At 38.3% G+C, this 18127-nt stretch overlaps 1 protein-coding gene across 1 annotated transcript; it reads right to left on the reverse strand.

The window, feature by feature from the left end:
• Nucleotides 1-778: 778 nt before the first annotated feature.
• LOC131145210 (ubiquitin-ribosomal protein eS31 fusion protein) lies at nt 779-1515 on the reverse strand. Its single transcript, XM_058094355.1, has one exon. The coding sequence runs from the start codon at nt 1379-1381 to the stop codon at nt 911-913; it is 471 nt and encodes a 156-aa protein (XP_057950338.1). The 5' UTR covers nt 1382-1515; the 3' UTR covers nt 779-910.
• Between the last annotated feature and the right edge of the window lie 16612 nt (nt 1516-18127).

The raw sequence follows: 18127 nt of genomic DNA on the forward strand, positions 1-18127 counted from the left end.
TATAATAAAAAGAATGTGTGTCCAAAGACACGCCATTCTAACCATAGAAACTCAAATATTCCAAATTCCCAATCAATTCAAAGCTAGAACTGAAACAAATAAGCAGAAAAAGAAAACCCACTGCCAATAAGAAGAAGAAGAAGTAATGAACAATAAGCAGAAGAAGGCAAAATCACAATTCTAGTCAAGGAAGTGCAAATTCACAATTCTAGTCAAGAAAGTGCAAATTCACAATTCTAATAAGCAAATGCAAATTCACTCTCCTTATATTTGCAAATGCCTTGAATTTGAATTTTTATTAGATTGAAGAAGATGTAATATGAAATTGTATAGAAATTTGTCCAAATCCAAATCCAAGGTCTGGAATCCATGCTCCTAACTGCAGCTTCAATCAATTTGCACAAGAAGGCCCAGAGAAAAGATCATTCAATTCCTAGATGAAACCAGAGAATAAAAGGGTTTGTACTTTGTATAAACAATGTTGAAGAAAACATTCCGCTCGAATGCTTGAGAAAAACAGAGAAATGCAAATTTCTCAACGGGTACTATTTGACAGAAATTGTAATATAAGGATATATGCATCTAATCACAAGCCATCCTGCCCATAGTAACTCATCAAGAGTCCAGCTTCCTATCAATTCAAAACTTTTTTTTTTTGGAGCTCATCTTAAGTGGGCTTAGAATCCACGGAAGGAAAAACAATGACATAATTTACGCCCTAGCCCTAGTTTGGCAGTTATCCAGAATTTACTATTGATTCGTCTCTAATAAATTTGTATGACAGAAAGTTATAGCAAAATAAATTCATGATTGTGCAACAAAAATCAGATCCAAAACTCCGCGATTAATTCTACAAGACAAAATTCCCAATAATAAAAATTAAAACACCGGATTCGGAAATACAACCTAATTAATCACCGCCAGCCTTCTGATAAACATAAGTCAAGCCGCACTTGCCGCAGTAGTGCCGGTCGAAGTGGTTGGCCATGAAAGTGCCGGCGCCGCACTCGGCGTTGGGGCACTCCTTCCGGAGGCGCTGGACCTTTCCGGAATCATCGACCTTGTAGAACTGGAGGACAGCGAGCTTGACCTTCTTCTTCTTGTGCTTGATCTTCTTGGGCTTGGTGTAGGTTTTCTTCTTGCGCTTCTTGGCACCACCGCGGAGGCGGAGGACGAGATGAAGCGTCGACTCTTTCTGGATGTTGTAGTCGGCGAGTGTGCGGCCGTCCTCGAGCTGCTTTCCGGCGAAGATCAGGCGCTGCTGGTCCGGAGGGATGCCCTCCTTGTCTTGGATCTTGGCCTTGACATTGTCGATGGTATCAGAGGACTCAACCTCTAGGGTTATGGTCTTCCCGGTTAGGGTTTTCACGAAGATCTGCATTGCTGCAGATGCAGATGGCGGCTTAGGGTTATCTAAAAAGACAAAGAGTGAGGGATGGTGCGGGAAAAGAGAGCCTTTATATTTGCAGGGGCCATTTAGGGTTTTGGGAGGAGAGCAAATGTAAACTTTAAAATTCACATGATTTATTTAATTTTAAATGAAAATATATACAAAATAATGTTTTAATCCACTAAAATGAATTCTAAATATTAAAGTGCTTTGTTACTATCAAAATGAGTGAAAATCATAAAAAATATTTTTAAAAATAAAAAAAATTAATTAAAATCAATAACAAAAATAAAAAGGCTAATAATGTAAACAAATGTTATTAGTTTTGGTGTAATCCCAAGAAGGAGGGTGAATTGGTTTTTAAAAAATTTTATTCCCTAAATCAATTCACTAACATTAGTATTACACGAGTCTAGGGTCAATTTATGCAATTAATAAATAAACATATACATGTAGTAATAGAAAGGTGCGGAAAGGTAAACAGTACATGCGAAATGTTAATAAGGTTCGGCCAAATTGCCTACGTCCTCGCTTTGATTACACCAGCACAAGGATTTCACTACGACTCACTTAAACGGGTGGAGTGACACCTAATACGACACGTCTTACTAGGGTGGTGCACCTAACTTTCCTAACCGGGTTTAAGTCAGTCCGGAACTATTCCACAAGGCTAGTCTCCCTTTTCAGGCCCACGCCTGAAATACAACAAATGATATGAAATTTTTGTACACAAAAATGCGCTTCTTTACAAGCTACACCAGTATAGCTCAAGTAATAATGTAAGCACGTATGATATGTAAATATACTCAGTGCTCTAATGTGTGTTAAACACTAAAATAAGTGTATATAATCAATTTAAATAAAGAGTGTATATCTAAGTAAGATTTGAAACACAATATGTGAATATCACAAAGTCAGATAAAGGTTTCAAATATGCTAGCTAGTTGATTCAAACAAACTCAACAAGATATTTTCAATGTACTAAGCACAAGGAGTGTTTGAATGCAAGTTTTGAAAATGATTTTGAACACAAAAATATAGGTTTAAGTGTCTTGCAATAATAATGCAAGAACCACAACCTTCTAAATTTCCCACACAAGATTTATCAAGTTAAATCAGTGGAAGAACTTGATGCTTCTACTCTAAATAAAATCAAACAAACAATATAATCTAATGAGAGTATGAGCAGGCTAGATTTGATACAAGCACTTTAGAAATACTCACTACACTTGAAAGATCTAAGTAAATGAAGTGTATAAGTGTTTTGGAATAGTATAGGCTAAAGTAAGATTTTTTATTTTGAGAGAGTTTGACCCTAATCAATTTTGTTAATCCTTACTAATTATTGCAAATGAACATGTATATATAGGTAAGAAGAAATTTTTTGACTGTTAAGGATTTAATGAGGATAATTAGAAAAGTTTAAAACAAGTATAGAAAAAATTAACCTAGTTTACCCCTTTTAATTTTTAGTAAAAATTAATTTACCCCACGAGATTCGAGTGCCCAAATAGACTCACTTAAAAAATCTCTTTTTAGCCAAAATTAGTAACATTTTGTCTAAGGTTCGGGTGTCCGAAATCAGGGTCGGTTGGCTGAACCAAAGTCTGTAGCATTTTGTCTGAGGTTCGGGTGCCCTAAGCTAGGTTCGGTTAACTAAAGTGACCAATTCGGTCGCCCGACGCCATAATGAACGTGAAGGTTCGGGTGTCTAGTAGTTGAAATGTCACACCCTGAACCCGCAGGCGGGTCCCAGGTGTGAATAAAGTAACCTAACCTGTCTCTATATCAATTAAAACATACATGATACGATAAAAAAAGAGGGTCCGACCCTGTGGGGTGAACGGATGCCCACATACATACACATAACCATCCATACTCATCCAAATATACGCAGCAGAATACGGTCTTTTACACATGTACGGTACCATACCAAAGTCTATACCAGCTAGGATATACATTTCCATAATACAAAACATACCCCAGGTATCCACAAAACTATCTCGACAACCTGGATACCAAAATTCGTACCTAGTATGTAACGACCTGCTTAATAAACTGATTTATTTATTTTTTATTATATATATATATATATACTATGATAATCTATATGTTCTGATACCATACTGGAATAGACCCAACCATGAACCTAAGCAGCAGGAAGCATAAATCACATAAACATTATCATTTGAACATATATATACAATACCACACAATACCAAAGTACTACATGTTTCCAAAATATGTACATATATTTGTTCTCCAAAATACCCTCAACTAGATAGGGTTTACAAAATCATTCCCAAAAATATACTCACTCTCTACTGACAGGGCACTACTGAAGCCCCTCTATTCGTGAGTCTGGTCTGCTCGCCTACTTGGATCACCTAAAAAATAATTCAACACTGGGATGAGCCAACGCTCAATAAGAAGAAATATGCTATTACTAGTATGTGACAAATGAGCTACTATATCATGAAAATCTGTTTTCAAATAAACATGTATAACTGAGTATATAAATAAAGTACAAGTGATAAAATACACCCCCCTTCCATGTTGCTTAACATAACAGTATCGTAAGTTACTAATTAAAATACTTCTATTATATATAGGTATATTCCATGTTTCTGTAAATATGTACATACGTAATAGTAACTGAAAATGTTCCCTGTGACTATCTGTGTGTCATGACTTACCCCCTTATGACAGGGTTGTGCGGCCAGTAGGCGGGATTTACCTTGGCTGGCCAACCAAGAATAAATCATTATACTCCATCGGTCGATCTGCCCACCTCAACCCATATCTGGATGGGGAGCCTATCCTTTTCAAGGGCCTAGGTAATCGACCTTACCACGTATTATCTAAATAGATAGTTGCACTCATAAAGTATCATAATATATGTAGCAACAGTACCGTGCTCTGTAACTGCAAGTCCAATAGGGTATGATATCATATAGTATATTTATATATATATATATATATATATATATATATATATATATATGATTTACCATGATTCTGAAATACTGAAATAACCATGATGCTGCATAAACTGTAACTGTAGTTCATACGTGTTAGACCAAGTTGTTAAGGGTCTTTCATTCCTACCGTGTTTTGATGACAACAACCCATTAGCAGTTCTTAAGGCTACTAACGTTTCTCTCTAAGTCATGTTTCAGGTATACATAACGGCATATGAACCAACAAACAGTCAAAGCAACTCATACCATAACCAAAAGCACAAGCCTCTCAACGCATTCATGAACGATACACAATATACAAAGTCATCTGAAGGATGAATATGAGAATAAGAGAGAGACCATCTTGTAAATATCTTGTATATAGAGTAAAACTCAAAACTAAGAGCAAGAAATGGGTGTATCACACACGCACAACAAAATAAAAGTAAAGTTATTTAAAAGTGTGAAAAGAAAGCCCCAAATGGACAAGGACCTTCTTTGTACTTAAAAGAACAAATCATAAGAAGGAACTCGTTGACGAACACAGGGCTTCGTCGACGAGTGTAACACAAACTTTGTCAACGAACACAGGGTTCTCATCGACGAAGAGATACCGAAAGGCATCTGAATTCAGAGCCACAACTCGTCGATGAACACAGGGCATCGTCGACGAATGGAATGAAGAACTCGTCGACTGTTAGCTTTGGTGTATTCCCAAGAGTGGAGGTGAATTGAATTTTCAAGTTTATCTCCTAGGTTAAACAAAATACCCGTATAAAACAACCTAGGGTCGATCTATATAATTCCAAATGCACTAGTGTATAAGATATGTATAAATTTAAATCAAGCGCATCATTCACACAATAACATAAGCGTGAGGTAAATATAGAGTGCGGAAATGTAAATAAACACACGATATGTTATCGGGGTTCGGCCAACTGTGCCTACGTCCCCGCCTCTAGCTCGCAAGCCCGAGGATTCCACTAATAACTTACTTAAGGGTGGAGCAGTACCGTTTACAACTAGGTCAAATTAATACAGGGCTGACCTCAACCTTAACTAGGTCAATTAGCGGGACTGACCTCAACCTACACGCCTTAACAGGACGACGCACCTAACTTTCCTAACCGGGCCTAAGCCAATCCGGGACTATTCCAAGGCTAGTCCCCCTCTTCAGGACCATGCCTGGATATACAACAAATGTGTATATAATCAGATGGTACAGTGATTGTGCTTTCGTGTAAAGCAGATATGTACCCAAATGCGCGCAATAACATACACCACAATATGATTCAATATGTAAGCTCAGTGTGGTCTAGATGGTTCAACTCTCAAAGGTATTTTCTATCAGTGTAATGCACACGTGAGAGTATCAAACAAACAATCTTTGTATCACAAGATATGTTCAATATAATAGTTCACACAAAGATACTAGCAAGACAATATGTATATTTTAATGAGTAGGTTTTCTCAATCATATGATGCTCCAGTAATATATATATGTTTGGTTTGCAAAAGATATTCAATCTTTGTATTCAGCAAAGGATATATGAGTTGATGAATATTGCAACAAAGATTTTATCACACAAAAAAATATCTTCTTCAAATGTTTTTCGAGATAAAAGCACAATAGATATTTGAAAATGATTTTGAAAAGATTTTGCAAACAAAATACTATACGATCTTCTCAGGATATTGCAATGAAGGTACAAGCTTAGAAGATCTTAGACTTATCAACAAAGTCTTCTTAGGATAGACTTATCAACAAAGTCCCCTAAGAATCCTTAGATTTTGCTCTCAAATAAAATCGTGTCAAATAAATAAAACAAGGAGAGCAAACCTTTCCAAACACACACTCAATTCACTTACAAATGATGTAGGCACTAATAAACAATAAGCATGAGTGCATGAGACTAAAAAATGAGTAGTATAGACTTTTGGATTTTTAGAGAATTTTCCCTTAATCTAAGTGGCTAATGCTTACTAATTTTCTCAAATGATCTCATATATATAGGCATGAGAGAAAATATGACCGTTGGGGACCTATTAGGAATTATTAGAAAAGTTTAATGACATTTAAACCATTTTAACCCTATTTAAAAAATATTTAACCGCGATAAAAATAAGGGCAGCCCGAGAGGTCCGATCGACCAGAACAAGTTCAGTCGACCAAGTCTCATATGATTCGGTCGACCAGGGGACTTTTGAACTGAGAGCTCGGTCGACCAGGAGAGGGCGATTTCTTAATTTTCTGAAGTTTGGTCGACCAGGCCATTATGAACTGGCTGGTTCGGTCGACCAGACTGCTGGGATTTCTCCCAAGGACCCTCCAGTCGACCAGGTAGTTGGAGAACAAGTGCTTGGTCGACCAGATGGTCAAAATGTTGACCAGGGAGGGTTTCAGTCAACCAGGTCTTTTTGAACTACCTAGTTCGATCGACCGAGACGTGGTCAAACATTGACTTGGTCATGGGGTTCGATCAACCAGGCTTAAATGAACTATATGGTTCGGTCGATCGAGCCCTTGGTCAACTATTGACCCAGGCCGGTTTCGATCGACCAGGCCAAAATGAACTGATTGTGCTGGTCGACCGAAAGTGCACCATGTGTGTATTTCGGTCCAATCTTGAAGCATACAAACCCTAATGAAGTACCTAACAAATATGTGTGAAAATGTGTGTGTCCTAGGGTCACTTGAGGTCCAATTTGAAGACACCAAAAAAGTCCGGTGTCGGTCGACCAAAGGGAATCCCTAAGACCTTTCTAAGGTCATTTTCATTTCGAGCTTACCTATTAAATCATGCAATTAATGCATGCAATTATTACAAGCCATAAGCCCTAATTACTATTACAAACCCTTTACATCAAAGAAATACAACAATTAAATTATAACTAGGGTCTTCAAGGTCTTCATTTTCCTCCAAGGGTCTCCGAGTGCCATCATATAATACTACCAAAATAAACCTGCACATCAACTCAGCAATCATTAAATATCAGAATATTTGTCATAATCAAAACAGGGAATGACCCATAGGGTCAACATCGACGAACATAGGGTTCTCGTCGACGAAAATATACCGAGAGGTACCTGAATTCAAAACCAGCAACTCGTCGATGAACACAGGGCTTCGTCGATGAATTGACTGAAGAGCTCGTCGACGAAGGTTGAACTTCGTCGATGAACGTCACACAGCAGCAAACATTAAATGCTGCAGAACGGCTAGTTTGACCCTTGTCTCGTATTCATAAATGCCCAACAGCTCTCCAGCTTTGCCCTCGCCCATTTGATGTTTAAATAGGAGTAAATAACATTTATTCCTTACCAAGAAAGTTTATATTGCAAGAAAATCATTCGTCGGTGTTGTTATCTTCTAGGGTTTGGTCATACACTCACTTGCCCTCTTCTTACCGCACTTAGTCTTGCTTCTACTCTATTAACAAGAGGACATTGAGTAAGGTTTTTATTGTTGTAATCAACTCAAAGGGAGTATTCAAGTTTACATTTATTTCTCATCAACTTCTTGTAAAGAAAGGCTCTTTGTGAGCTATTGTTGGGTGTCTCTAAGTGAGCACCTTGTTGAAAGCTCTTTGTGAGCTGCTGTGTATTGGCTTCTCCGCCCGAAGGAGGATTATAGTGGATTTTGTGAATCCTTGAGTTGGTCTCAAGGCGTGGACGTAGGCGGGGTGCCGAACCACATAAATATCTTTGTGTTAAGCTTCTCTTCTTTCATATCTTATTTATTATTATTGTGATTTCCTGCATCTTTACACAACAACTTTATACACTTGCTCTTTGTAAGAATTTTGTGGTTGTAGAAAGTTAGCACTTCCAAGAAGAAAGTCTATTCACCCCCCCTCTAGACATTCAATCGGGCCAACAAGTGGTATCAAAGCACCAATCGCTGAAATTCGGAGTAACATCCAGGCGAAAAGATGAACATGAAGACATGTTTGCCCAAGGTCAATCCATGGACCGCCCTCCCAAGTTTTGTTGAACTAACTACCTAGCATGTAAGGATCGAATGTCTATCTTCATCCAGGCTTATGACTACCGTATGTGGAATGTCATCAGCGAAGGAGACTACACCTTCAAAAATGAAGATGGCGATGACATACCCATTGGAAAACTTCCCGAGGCAGATGCAAGACTGGCACAGCTCAACTTTAAAACCAAGAATTTCCTATATTGTGCCGTAAGTGATGAAAAGTACAATCGGATATGCGACTGCAACATGGCCAAGGAAATGTGGGAAAAACTTCAGGTAACGTATGAAGGCACTACCTAGGTAAAGAGATCTAAAATTTATATGCTTGTGAAAGAATATGAAATGTTCAAAATGGAAGAAGGTGAAACAATTACAGTCATGTTCACACGGTTCACACACATCACTAATGGACTAAAAGCTCTCGGTAGAGAGTACTCTATGGAAGATAATGTGCAGAAAGTTCTTCGGTCTCTACCGATATCTTGGCACGCAAAGTCCACAGCAATTGAGGAAGCAAAGGACCTCTCAAAGGTCACACTTGATGAACTAATTGGATCTCTCAAGACCTACAAGATCAAGAAGAAAAATGTTGTTGCTGAAGCTGAAGCTCCCAAGAAGGCTAACGAAATTGTTCTAAAAGCCGGAAAGTAAAGAGAGATCATAGAAGAAGAGGAGAATGATGATGACGATGAAGTTGTTTTACTAACTAGAAGATTCAGAAACTTTCTAATGAACAAACGAAATGGCAAACAAAAGGAGAAAGGAGAATCGAGCATCAGATGCTACAATTGCAAAAAGATCAGGCACCGCATGGCCGATTGCCCTCTCTTAAAAAACAAAAGCAACAATCAACAAGGAGGCAAGAAAATGTTCAAAGCAATGAACGCAACATAATGGGATGAACTAGATGGAACCTCAACCGACGAAGAAGTCGAAGAAGAAGTCGCTCATGTCTACCTTATGGCAGACGAACAAAATGAGGTAAGCTTTGATGACGAATATCTCCCTTCATATGAAGAATTAGAGGAAAATTGTAGAAAACTCTATGTTGAGCTAAGAGCATCTAAAAAGAAACTTAAACTTTTAGAAGAAAATTATTCAAAATGCAAACAAAAACAGATTTGCTCGTGTGACACCTTGAAAGCTGAAAATACATCTTCTCATCTTGAAAAAGAAAAGCTTTCTAAAGAATACTTAAACTACAAAGAGTCCTCTCAAAAAGAAATTGAAAGCTTAAAAAATCAAGCAATTGAATTCCTTCAAGAAAACTCTTCATTGAAAAAGAAAGTGAAGGATCAAAGCAATACTATATATAAATTTACAAATGGTGAGGAAAATTTCGATAGATTACTTGGAGCTCAAAGATTTGGAATTTTCAAAGAAGGTTTAGGATACGGCCTATCATCTTCAGAATCGATAGGATTTGCTAAAAGGAATTTTGCATCAAAGAAAAGTCATGCACCTAAACTAAACCCCTCACACATAAATAAAGTCTGTCTATATTGTGAGAAAAAAGGATCACGTGCGATTTACTTGCCCCTTCAGGGGAAATAGAGGAAAAAATATGAACTACAGATGGGTGATTAAGAACACTAACCCAGTAGGACCCAAGAAAATATGGGTACCAAAACAAATCACTTGATGTTGTGTGCAGGTATGCTTGAAGATCGACTTTGTAAAGAATAAATGGTTTCTAGACAGTAGATGCTCAAGGCACATGATAGGAGACGCAAGCAAATTCCTCTCCCTCACCTACAAAAAGGAAGGGCTTGTCACATTTGGAGATAACGCCAAAGGAAGAATCATTGGTAAAGGTAAAATAGGTAATTCATCCTTGGCTATTGAGAATGTTGCTCTAGTTGATACTCTCAAACATAATTTGTTAAGTGTCAGTCAACTATGTGATAAAGGGTTAAATATTATTTTCCAATCCACAAAATGCCTAATAAATGACTTAAATGAAAATACCATTCTCATAGGAAAATGTGAATCCAACATATACACAATTGAGTTTGATGACATCACAAATTGTAACATTAAGTGTTTAGCTGTCACCAATGAAAATTGTGGCTATGGCATAGGAGACTAGGTCATGCAAGTATGGATCTTCTTCATAAACTTTCATCCAAGGAACTAGTAAACGGCCTACCAAAGGATAATTATGTGAAAGACAAAATATGTGATGCATGTCAATATGGAAAACAAGTTAAGACCTCCTTCAAAACTAAGAAAGTAATCTCTACATCAAGACCCTTAGAGTTAATCCATCTTGATCTTTTTGGACCTAATGACATAGTTAGCATTAGTGGAAAGTTGTATACATTTGTCATAGTTGATGACTACTCTAGATTTTCATGGGTAATTTTTCTTGCTAACAAAAGTGATACCTGTAATGCTTTTATTCATTTTTGTGGAAAAATCCAAAATGAGAAGGGAATGTCAATTATACACATTAGGAGTGATAGAGGAAGAGAATTTATAAATAAAGAACTTGAGGATTTTTGCAACGAAAATGGATATTCACACAACTTCTCCGCACCAAAAAACTCCACAACAAAACGGAGTAGTTGAAAGAAAAAATCGAACACTCCAAGAAATGGCTAGAACAATGCTCAATGAACATAATTTGCGAAAATACTTTTGGGCAGAAGCCGTTAGCACAACATGCTATGTTAGTAACCGAGTCATCATTAGATCCAAGATAGGAAAAACCCCATATGAAATTTGGAAGGGCAGAAAACCTAACATCTCATTTTAAGGTTTTTGGATGTAAGTGTTTTATATTAAACGATAGGGATCATTTAGCCAAGTTTGATTCAAAGTCCGATGAAGGGATTTTCATAGGATATGCCATGAACAGTAAAGCATATAGGGTATTTAACAAAAGAATTCAAACTGTTCAAGAATCAACCCATGTCGTATTTGATGAAACAAATCCTCACGCATCCAAAACACATGTTGAGATAGATGAAGAAAACCAAGTCATTACCTTTAGAATTGAAAGAGAATTAGAACAACTAAAGTTAAATAATGATCAAGACACAAATTGTCAAGATACAAACATAGATCATCTAGGATCTTCTCCTCAAGAATCTAACCAACTAGAAGAAAAAGAAGATCATGAATTTCCCAAAGCTTGGAAGTTTGTAAAAAATCATCAAACTAATCTCATCATAGGAAGTGTAACAACCTCAAAATTCTATCAATTTTTTTTTTTATATATATACAGTAAACATTCCTACGCAGTGGAAACATATATCATGAAACCATTTATATATAAACTGTACAACATCAGATTCTAGAATATACAGACCATATAAAAATGCCACTTCAGTATCATCTATCCCAAAAACATACACAAATTTGTCAAAAACTTACCCTATAACCAGGGTGACCAAACACTCTCTCTATTCGCGAGCCTGATCTGCTCGCCTATCTGGCTCACCTAAAAAATGTTAGAATAAAGGGGTGAGTCGACGCTTAGTAAGTGGAAATATGCTATCACTAGTGTGTGGCAACTAAGTTAAGAATACTTTTTAAAAAAATAATAGCTGAACTGCAATGAAATAAATCATCTGTAAAACATATGTTTCTTTCACAATTTAAAACACATGATATCGTCCGTTTTTCTACTTTTCATATTGGTAATATCATACTATACTGTAAAACTGTAAACATACATATATAACTGTGCTTTTATCCCTGGGACTCTGTGCGTCATGATTTGACCCCTCATGACAGGGTTGTGCGGCCCATAGGCGGGACTGTATCTGGTCGGCCCTCCAGATAGGTCATCATACTCTACACTACCTCAGCCCGACCAAACTGCATCCTCTCCTAAGCTCGGGACTAGCTACTACTTCGTCAAACCGGCCCCCTCAACCCAATGTACTGGGGAGCTGCATACTCTCTGAGTACGGCTGACGGTACCCACATACTATTTGAGCCATGTGGTTGCACTCTATCTGTATCTAGCAACAGTACCGTGCTCTGTAATCTGTATCTGTCTGTGTAACTTTCCTCAGAGATCTGATACTATATACATATATACATATATATACTCTTTTATTGTTTTCATCGTGTTTCCAAATTACCATAACTCTGTCTTTCTATATTGTAAACACTGTATCTGTAGCATCTTGATGCTACCTTTATATATCTATCTATGTATTCTGTATATATATACTTTGTCTATGTTTTGTATGTTATGGAATAAGAAAAACATGGCATGTTATAACACTGTATATATGTATATACCGTTCTGTAATAAACTGTAATATAAAATATTGATCTGAGTATCTGTATACATGTATTTGGATATATGTATATAACCGTTTCATGAACTATTCATATAAAACTATATATGCATGTACATTTCTCTGCGAATATAAATCTATCTCTATATAATCTCATAAGCTAGAAAACCATATCAAATGTATACACTATCTATATCTTTGTATTTAGTATAGTATGATGTTTCATAACAACAGTATAAATTTTTTCTTCACATGAAAAGTCTACTTAGGCCACACAAACATTTATTCTCATTTTCTATAAAAATAGTATAATAGACAGACATAAAAATATGCTTATGAAATCTCTATTTACTCTATTAAAACTCTTAGCATAGCATATTTCCCTTACTTCAACTTTGAAAAGCCCCTATAAAAATCTGGCTCTATACCCACAGGATTCCTAGATCAACCTCCTAAAAGCACAATATCTCAGAACAAAATATTATTATTTTTCCACCTATGTCATTTCTTATAACTACCATAAAGCTAGAAACTCAATAAAAGGCCTTACCCAGAATTTGGGATGAAATCCAACTTCGTTTTCTCGACAATCCGCTTTGGTAGATTTGTGGAGAACTCCGCCAGGAGCGTCGTGGTAGCTTTGGATCGTTAATCCGGCGACCGGTGGGGCCGGAAAACAAGAGAGAAGGGAGAGAAAGTTGTAGGGAGAGAGAGAGAGGAGAGAGAGAGATTTCGTAAAAATGAAATTTTTCCCCGGATTCCGTATATATATAAATAGGGGATTTTGTCGATGAGATCCTGTATTCGTCGATGAGTCCTTCACAAATTTCGTCGACGAGACCCTGTATTCGTCGACGAAGTCTACGGCCTCCTTCTGTTTCTGTATCTATTTTCCTCTCTCTTTAATATTTGAATATGAATATTTTCTGGGTCGTTACAGGAAGTCCCTCTCAAGGAGCCAGCACCCGATCTCACCTTAGAAGTGGACGTAATCATATTGCTTTCATATCTCACTTAGAACCTAAAAACTTTGAAGAAGCTGAAAATGATGAAAATTGGATAAATGTCTTGCAAGAAGAACTATATCAATTTGAAAGAAACAAAGTATGGCACTTAGTTCCTAAGCCCAAAAATACCACAATAATTGGCACTAAATGGGTATTTAGAAACAAAAAAGATGAAGATGGAAACATTGTTAGAAATAAAGTTAGACTAGTAGCCCAAGGATACAACCAACAAGAGGGTATTGACTACGATGAAACTTATGCCCCTGTAGCTAGACTAGAAGCCATTAGAATGCTCCTTGCCTTTACTTGTTACAAAAACTTTAAATTATTTCAAATGGATGTTAAAAGCGCATTTTTAAATGGATACATAAATGAAGAAGTATTTGTCAAACAACCTCCTGGTTTTGAGAGCCACGCTCTTCCCGATCACGTATATAAACTCTCAAAAGCCCTTTACGGACTTAAGCAAGCCCCAAGAGCTTGGTATGAGCGCTTAAGCAAATTTCTTGTAGAAAATGGGTTCACAAGAGGAAAATTCGATACCACTCTTTTCTTAAAACATAAAGAGAATGATATGCTGGTTATACAAATTTATGTGGATGATATTATCTTCGGGGCCACAAATGAGACCTTGTGTCAAGATTTTGCTCAAACTATGCAGGAAACATTTGAGATGAGCATGATGGGTGAGCTAACCTTTTTCCTAGGATTACAAATCAAACAAATGAAACATGGAATCTTCATAAATCAGGCCAAATACGTTAGGGACATGCTAAATAAATTCAACTTTGAAATGGGTAAATCTAAGGTAACTCCTATGAGCATCACAACAAAGCTTGACGCTGATGAAAAAGGGAAAAATATTGACCAAAAAACTTCCCATGGGATGATAGGTAGCTTATTGTATCTTACTTCCAGCAAGCCTGATATAATGTTCAGCGTTTGTCTATGTGCTAGATTTCAAGCTTGTCCTAAAGAATCCCATCTTCATGCAGTCAAACGAATCTTTAGATACTTAGCAGGCACTCATGACCTAGGACTTTTCTATCCTAAAAATGCTCCTTTTAACCTCACATGCTATTTTGATGCTGACTACGGTGGTTGTAAAACCGATAGAAAAAGCACTAGTGGAACATGTCATTTCCTTGGACACTCCTTTGTTTCCTGGTTTTGCAAAAAACAAACCTCCATAGATCTTTCCACCACCGAGGATGAGTATATTGCAGCTGGCAGCTGTTGTGCTCAAGCTTTATACATGAAACAACAACTTGAGGATTTCCGAATCTTAGTTAAAAGTACTCCAATTCATTGTGACAATACTAGTACCATTAACATATCAAAGAATCTGTGTCTCCATTATAGAACCAAGCATATTGAAATTAGGCACCACTTCATTCGAGATCATGTCCAAAAAGGAGACGTTGAGTTGGTTTATGTTCCCACTGAAAACCAACTTGCCGACATTCTAACTAAGCCTCTCAATGAAGAAAGATTCCACAAAATCCGACATGCCCTAGGAATGTGCACTCTTTCAGACGTACTATAGGATCCTTATGTCAGCTCCTACTCCCGGATTCACTCACCATTCTCTTACACTTAGTTTTTCTTTTCCCTTGCTCCAGTTCTCTTCGATGAACACAGGGTATTCGTCGCCGAGAAGACTACATAATTCGTCGACGAACACAGGGGTATCGTCGACAAATTTTCCATAATTTCGTCGACGAACAAAGGGCTTCGTCCACGAAAACCGTCGGGCTACTTATTTCTTCCCAATTAAAACAAACAAACCCTAGCCCTCTTCACACACCTCTCCTTTCTCTCGGCTCTATGTCCTTCCCCCACCCGCCCTGCGCCACCACCTTTCTCTCTCGCCACCACCTACCTCTCTCGCCACCACCACGCTATTAGCTCCTCCTCTCGGCCACCCTCGTTTGTCCCCTTCCCTCAAGCTCCCTCCTCCTCTTGGCCTTACCAGTTCTCTCCGCTCCTCCATGGCTCCTTGCCCCAAACGCCGAAATCTTCAAACAGAAGCCGGCGAAGGATCATCTCGCCCTGCCTCTAGTCCCCCTACACATGCTCCGGCCAACCCCGACCCCCGCTTCGTCTCCCCTGAAGCCGCCTCTCGTTACCGCGACGACATCCTCAAGTGGCATATCATCTATGGCAAAATCGTACCCTTCGATTTTCTCCAGCTTCATTTCCCCACCCTTCTCACCAAGATTAAAGCCCTCGGGTGGGATGCCCTTTTCAATCTTGATGAGCTAATTTATGAATACCTTGTTCACGAGTTCTACACAAATTTTGTTCCCTCATATCGCAGCATTGCTGCTTACTCCACTGTTCGAGGCACCGTTATTTAGCTTTCGGATGATACGTTCTCCGCGGTACTCGGTTGCACCTCTTATCCTCTTCGTGGCATCCCCAAGTCCTCTTGGCCGACACGATTCAACTGGTTCGACTCCCATACTGCTCTCAAGCTGATTACCGGTAATCCTCATATTCCCGCGATGGCTCGCCCGAAATCCAAGGACCTTACTGTGGAATTTTGGGTCCTCCACCATATCATAACATATAACTTGTGCCCTCGCACTGGTGGCCGGGATTGGGTCACCCTTGGAGACATTTTCTGCATGTACTGTCTATGGATTGGTCGAGGTATATATCTCCCTCTATTATTGTTCAAAACATGGAAGAAGACCTCAAACGACAACGTGGTTGTCTCCCGTACGGTCGTCTCCTCATGACCTTCTTTGATCACTACGACCTTATTTGCACTGGCCTGCCTTGCATTCGTCCTGTGCTGGAAGATGTTTACACTGAGGTGACTCTTCATTGTATGCACTTTGAAAAGGACTAAACCACCATCACGTGGTTCAAGGCCCACGAGCAGGGCAATATTCCCGTCGATGAGGTTAAGGCCGCCTTGGAGGCCGAAGAAGAGGCAGAAGAAGGCGAACATGCGGACACTGTGTATGGCCACATACTGGAGCGCCTGGATGGGCTTCAGCACGCTATGACACAATCAGAGCCTCGACACCGCCATCGTTTTGACTCCATCGATGCGTCTCTTTCTAGGCAAGAGGACGCTAATCACTCTCGTTTTGACTCTCTAGACGCGTCTTTCACTGCACTCTTTGATCGGCTGGGCGAGTAGTGCACTCCCTCCGCTATCCCCCAATTTTGATTATGGCAAAGGGGGAGAGATTATCTAGGTCTCCTTTCAGTTGTATTCTTTTCAGTTGTATTCGGATGTAGTTAGAATAGAATATATTAGCCTTCAACACTGTTTGTAAACACGACGCATATTTAGTAATAAAACATTAGAAAGCATTGCATCTTTTAAATATAAATGCTCTATCTATGTACTTGAATGATTGATATACTATCATGGTTTATGCAGGGATAAATGGAAAATATCTTACTTATAAACAACATGCTGCCAAAATTTAATAAAATGCTCTTTCATAAAATGCAAACATTAAGGAAGAGAATTTTATTCAAACTCTAAACTATTCCTTTCAGTAAGGGGGAGCATTTATCTTTCAAAAAGAACACTAATGGATTGTCATCATCAAAAAGGGGGAGAATGTTAGACCAAGTTGTTAAGGGTCTTTCATTCCTACCGTGTTTTGATGACAACAACCCATTAGTAGTTCTTAAGGCTACTAACGTTTCTCTCTAAGTCATGTTTCAGCTATACAGAACGACATCTGAACCAATAAACAGTTAGAGCAACTCATAACATGACCAAAAGCACAAGCCTCTCAACGCATACACAATATACAAAGTCATCTGAAGGATGAATGTGAGAATGAGAGAGAGACCATTTTGTAAATATCTTGTATATAGAGTTAAACTCAAAACTAAGAGCAAGAAATGGGCGTATCACACACGTACAACAAAATACAAGTAAAGTTATTTAAAAGTGTGAAAAGAAACCCCCAAATGGACAAGGACCTTCTTTGTACTTAAAAGAACAAATCATAAGAAGGAACTCGTTGACGAACACAGGGCTTTGTCGACGAGTGTAACACAAACTTCATCGACGAACACACGGTTCTCGTCGACGAAGAGATACCGAGAGGCATCTGAATTCAAAGCCACAACTCGTCGACGAACACAGGGCGTCGTCGACGAATGGAATAAAGAACTCGTCGACGAACACAGGGTTCTCGTTGATGAAAATATACCGAGAGGTACCTAAATTCAAAACCAGCAACTCGTCGACGAACACAGGGCTTCATCGACAAATTGACTGAAGAGCTCATCGACGAAGGTCAAACTTCGTCGACGAACGTTGGGCAGCAGCGAACATTAAATGCTGCAGAACGGCTAGTTTAACCCTTGTCTTATATTCATAAATGCCCAACGGCTCTCCATCTTTGCCCTTGCCCATTTGATGTTTAAATAGGAGTAAATAACATTTATTCCTTACCAAGAAAGTTTATATTGCAAGAAAATCATTCATTGGTGTTGTTATCTTCTAGGGTTTGGTCATACACTCACTTGCCCTCTTATTGCTGCTCTT

The sequence above is a fragment of the Malania oleifera genome, chromosome 12 (assembly GCF_029873635.1).
Source record: "Malania oleifera isolate guangnan ecotype guangnan chromosome 12, ASM2987363v1, whole genome shotgun sequence".
Lineage (NCBI taxonomy): Eukaryota > Viridiplantae > Streptophyta > Magnoliopsida > Santalales > Ximeniaceae > Malania > Malania oleifera.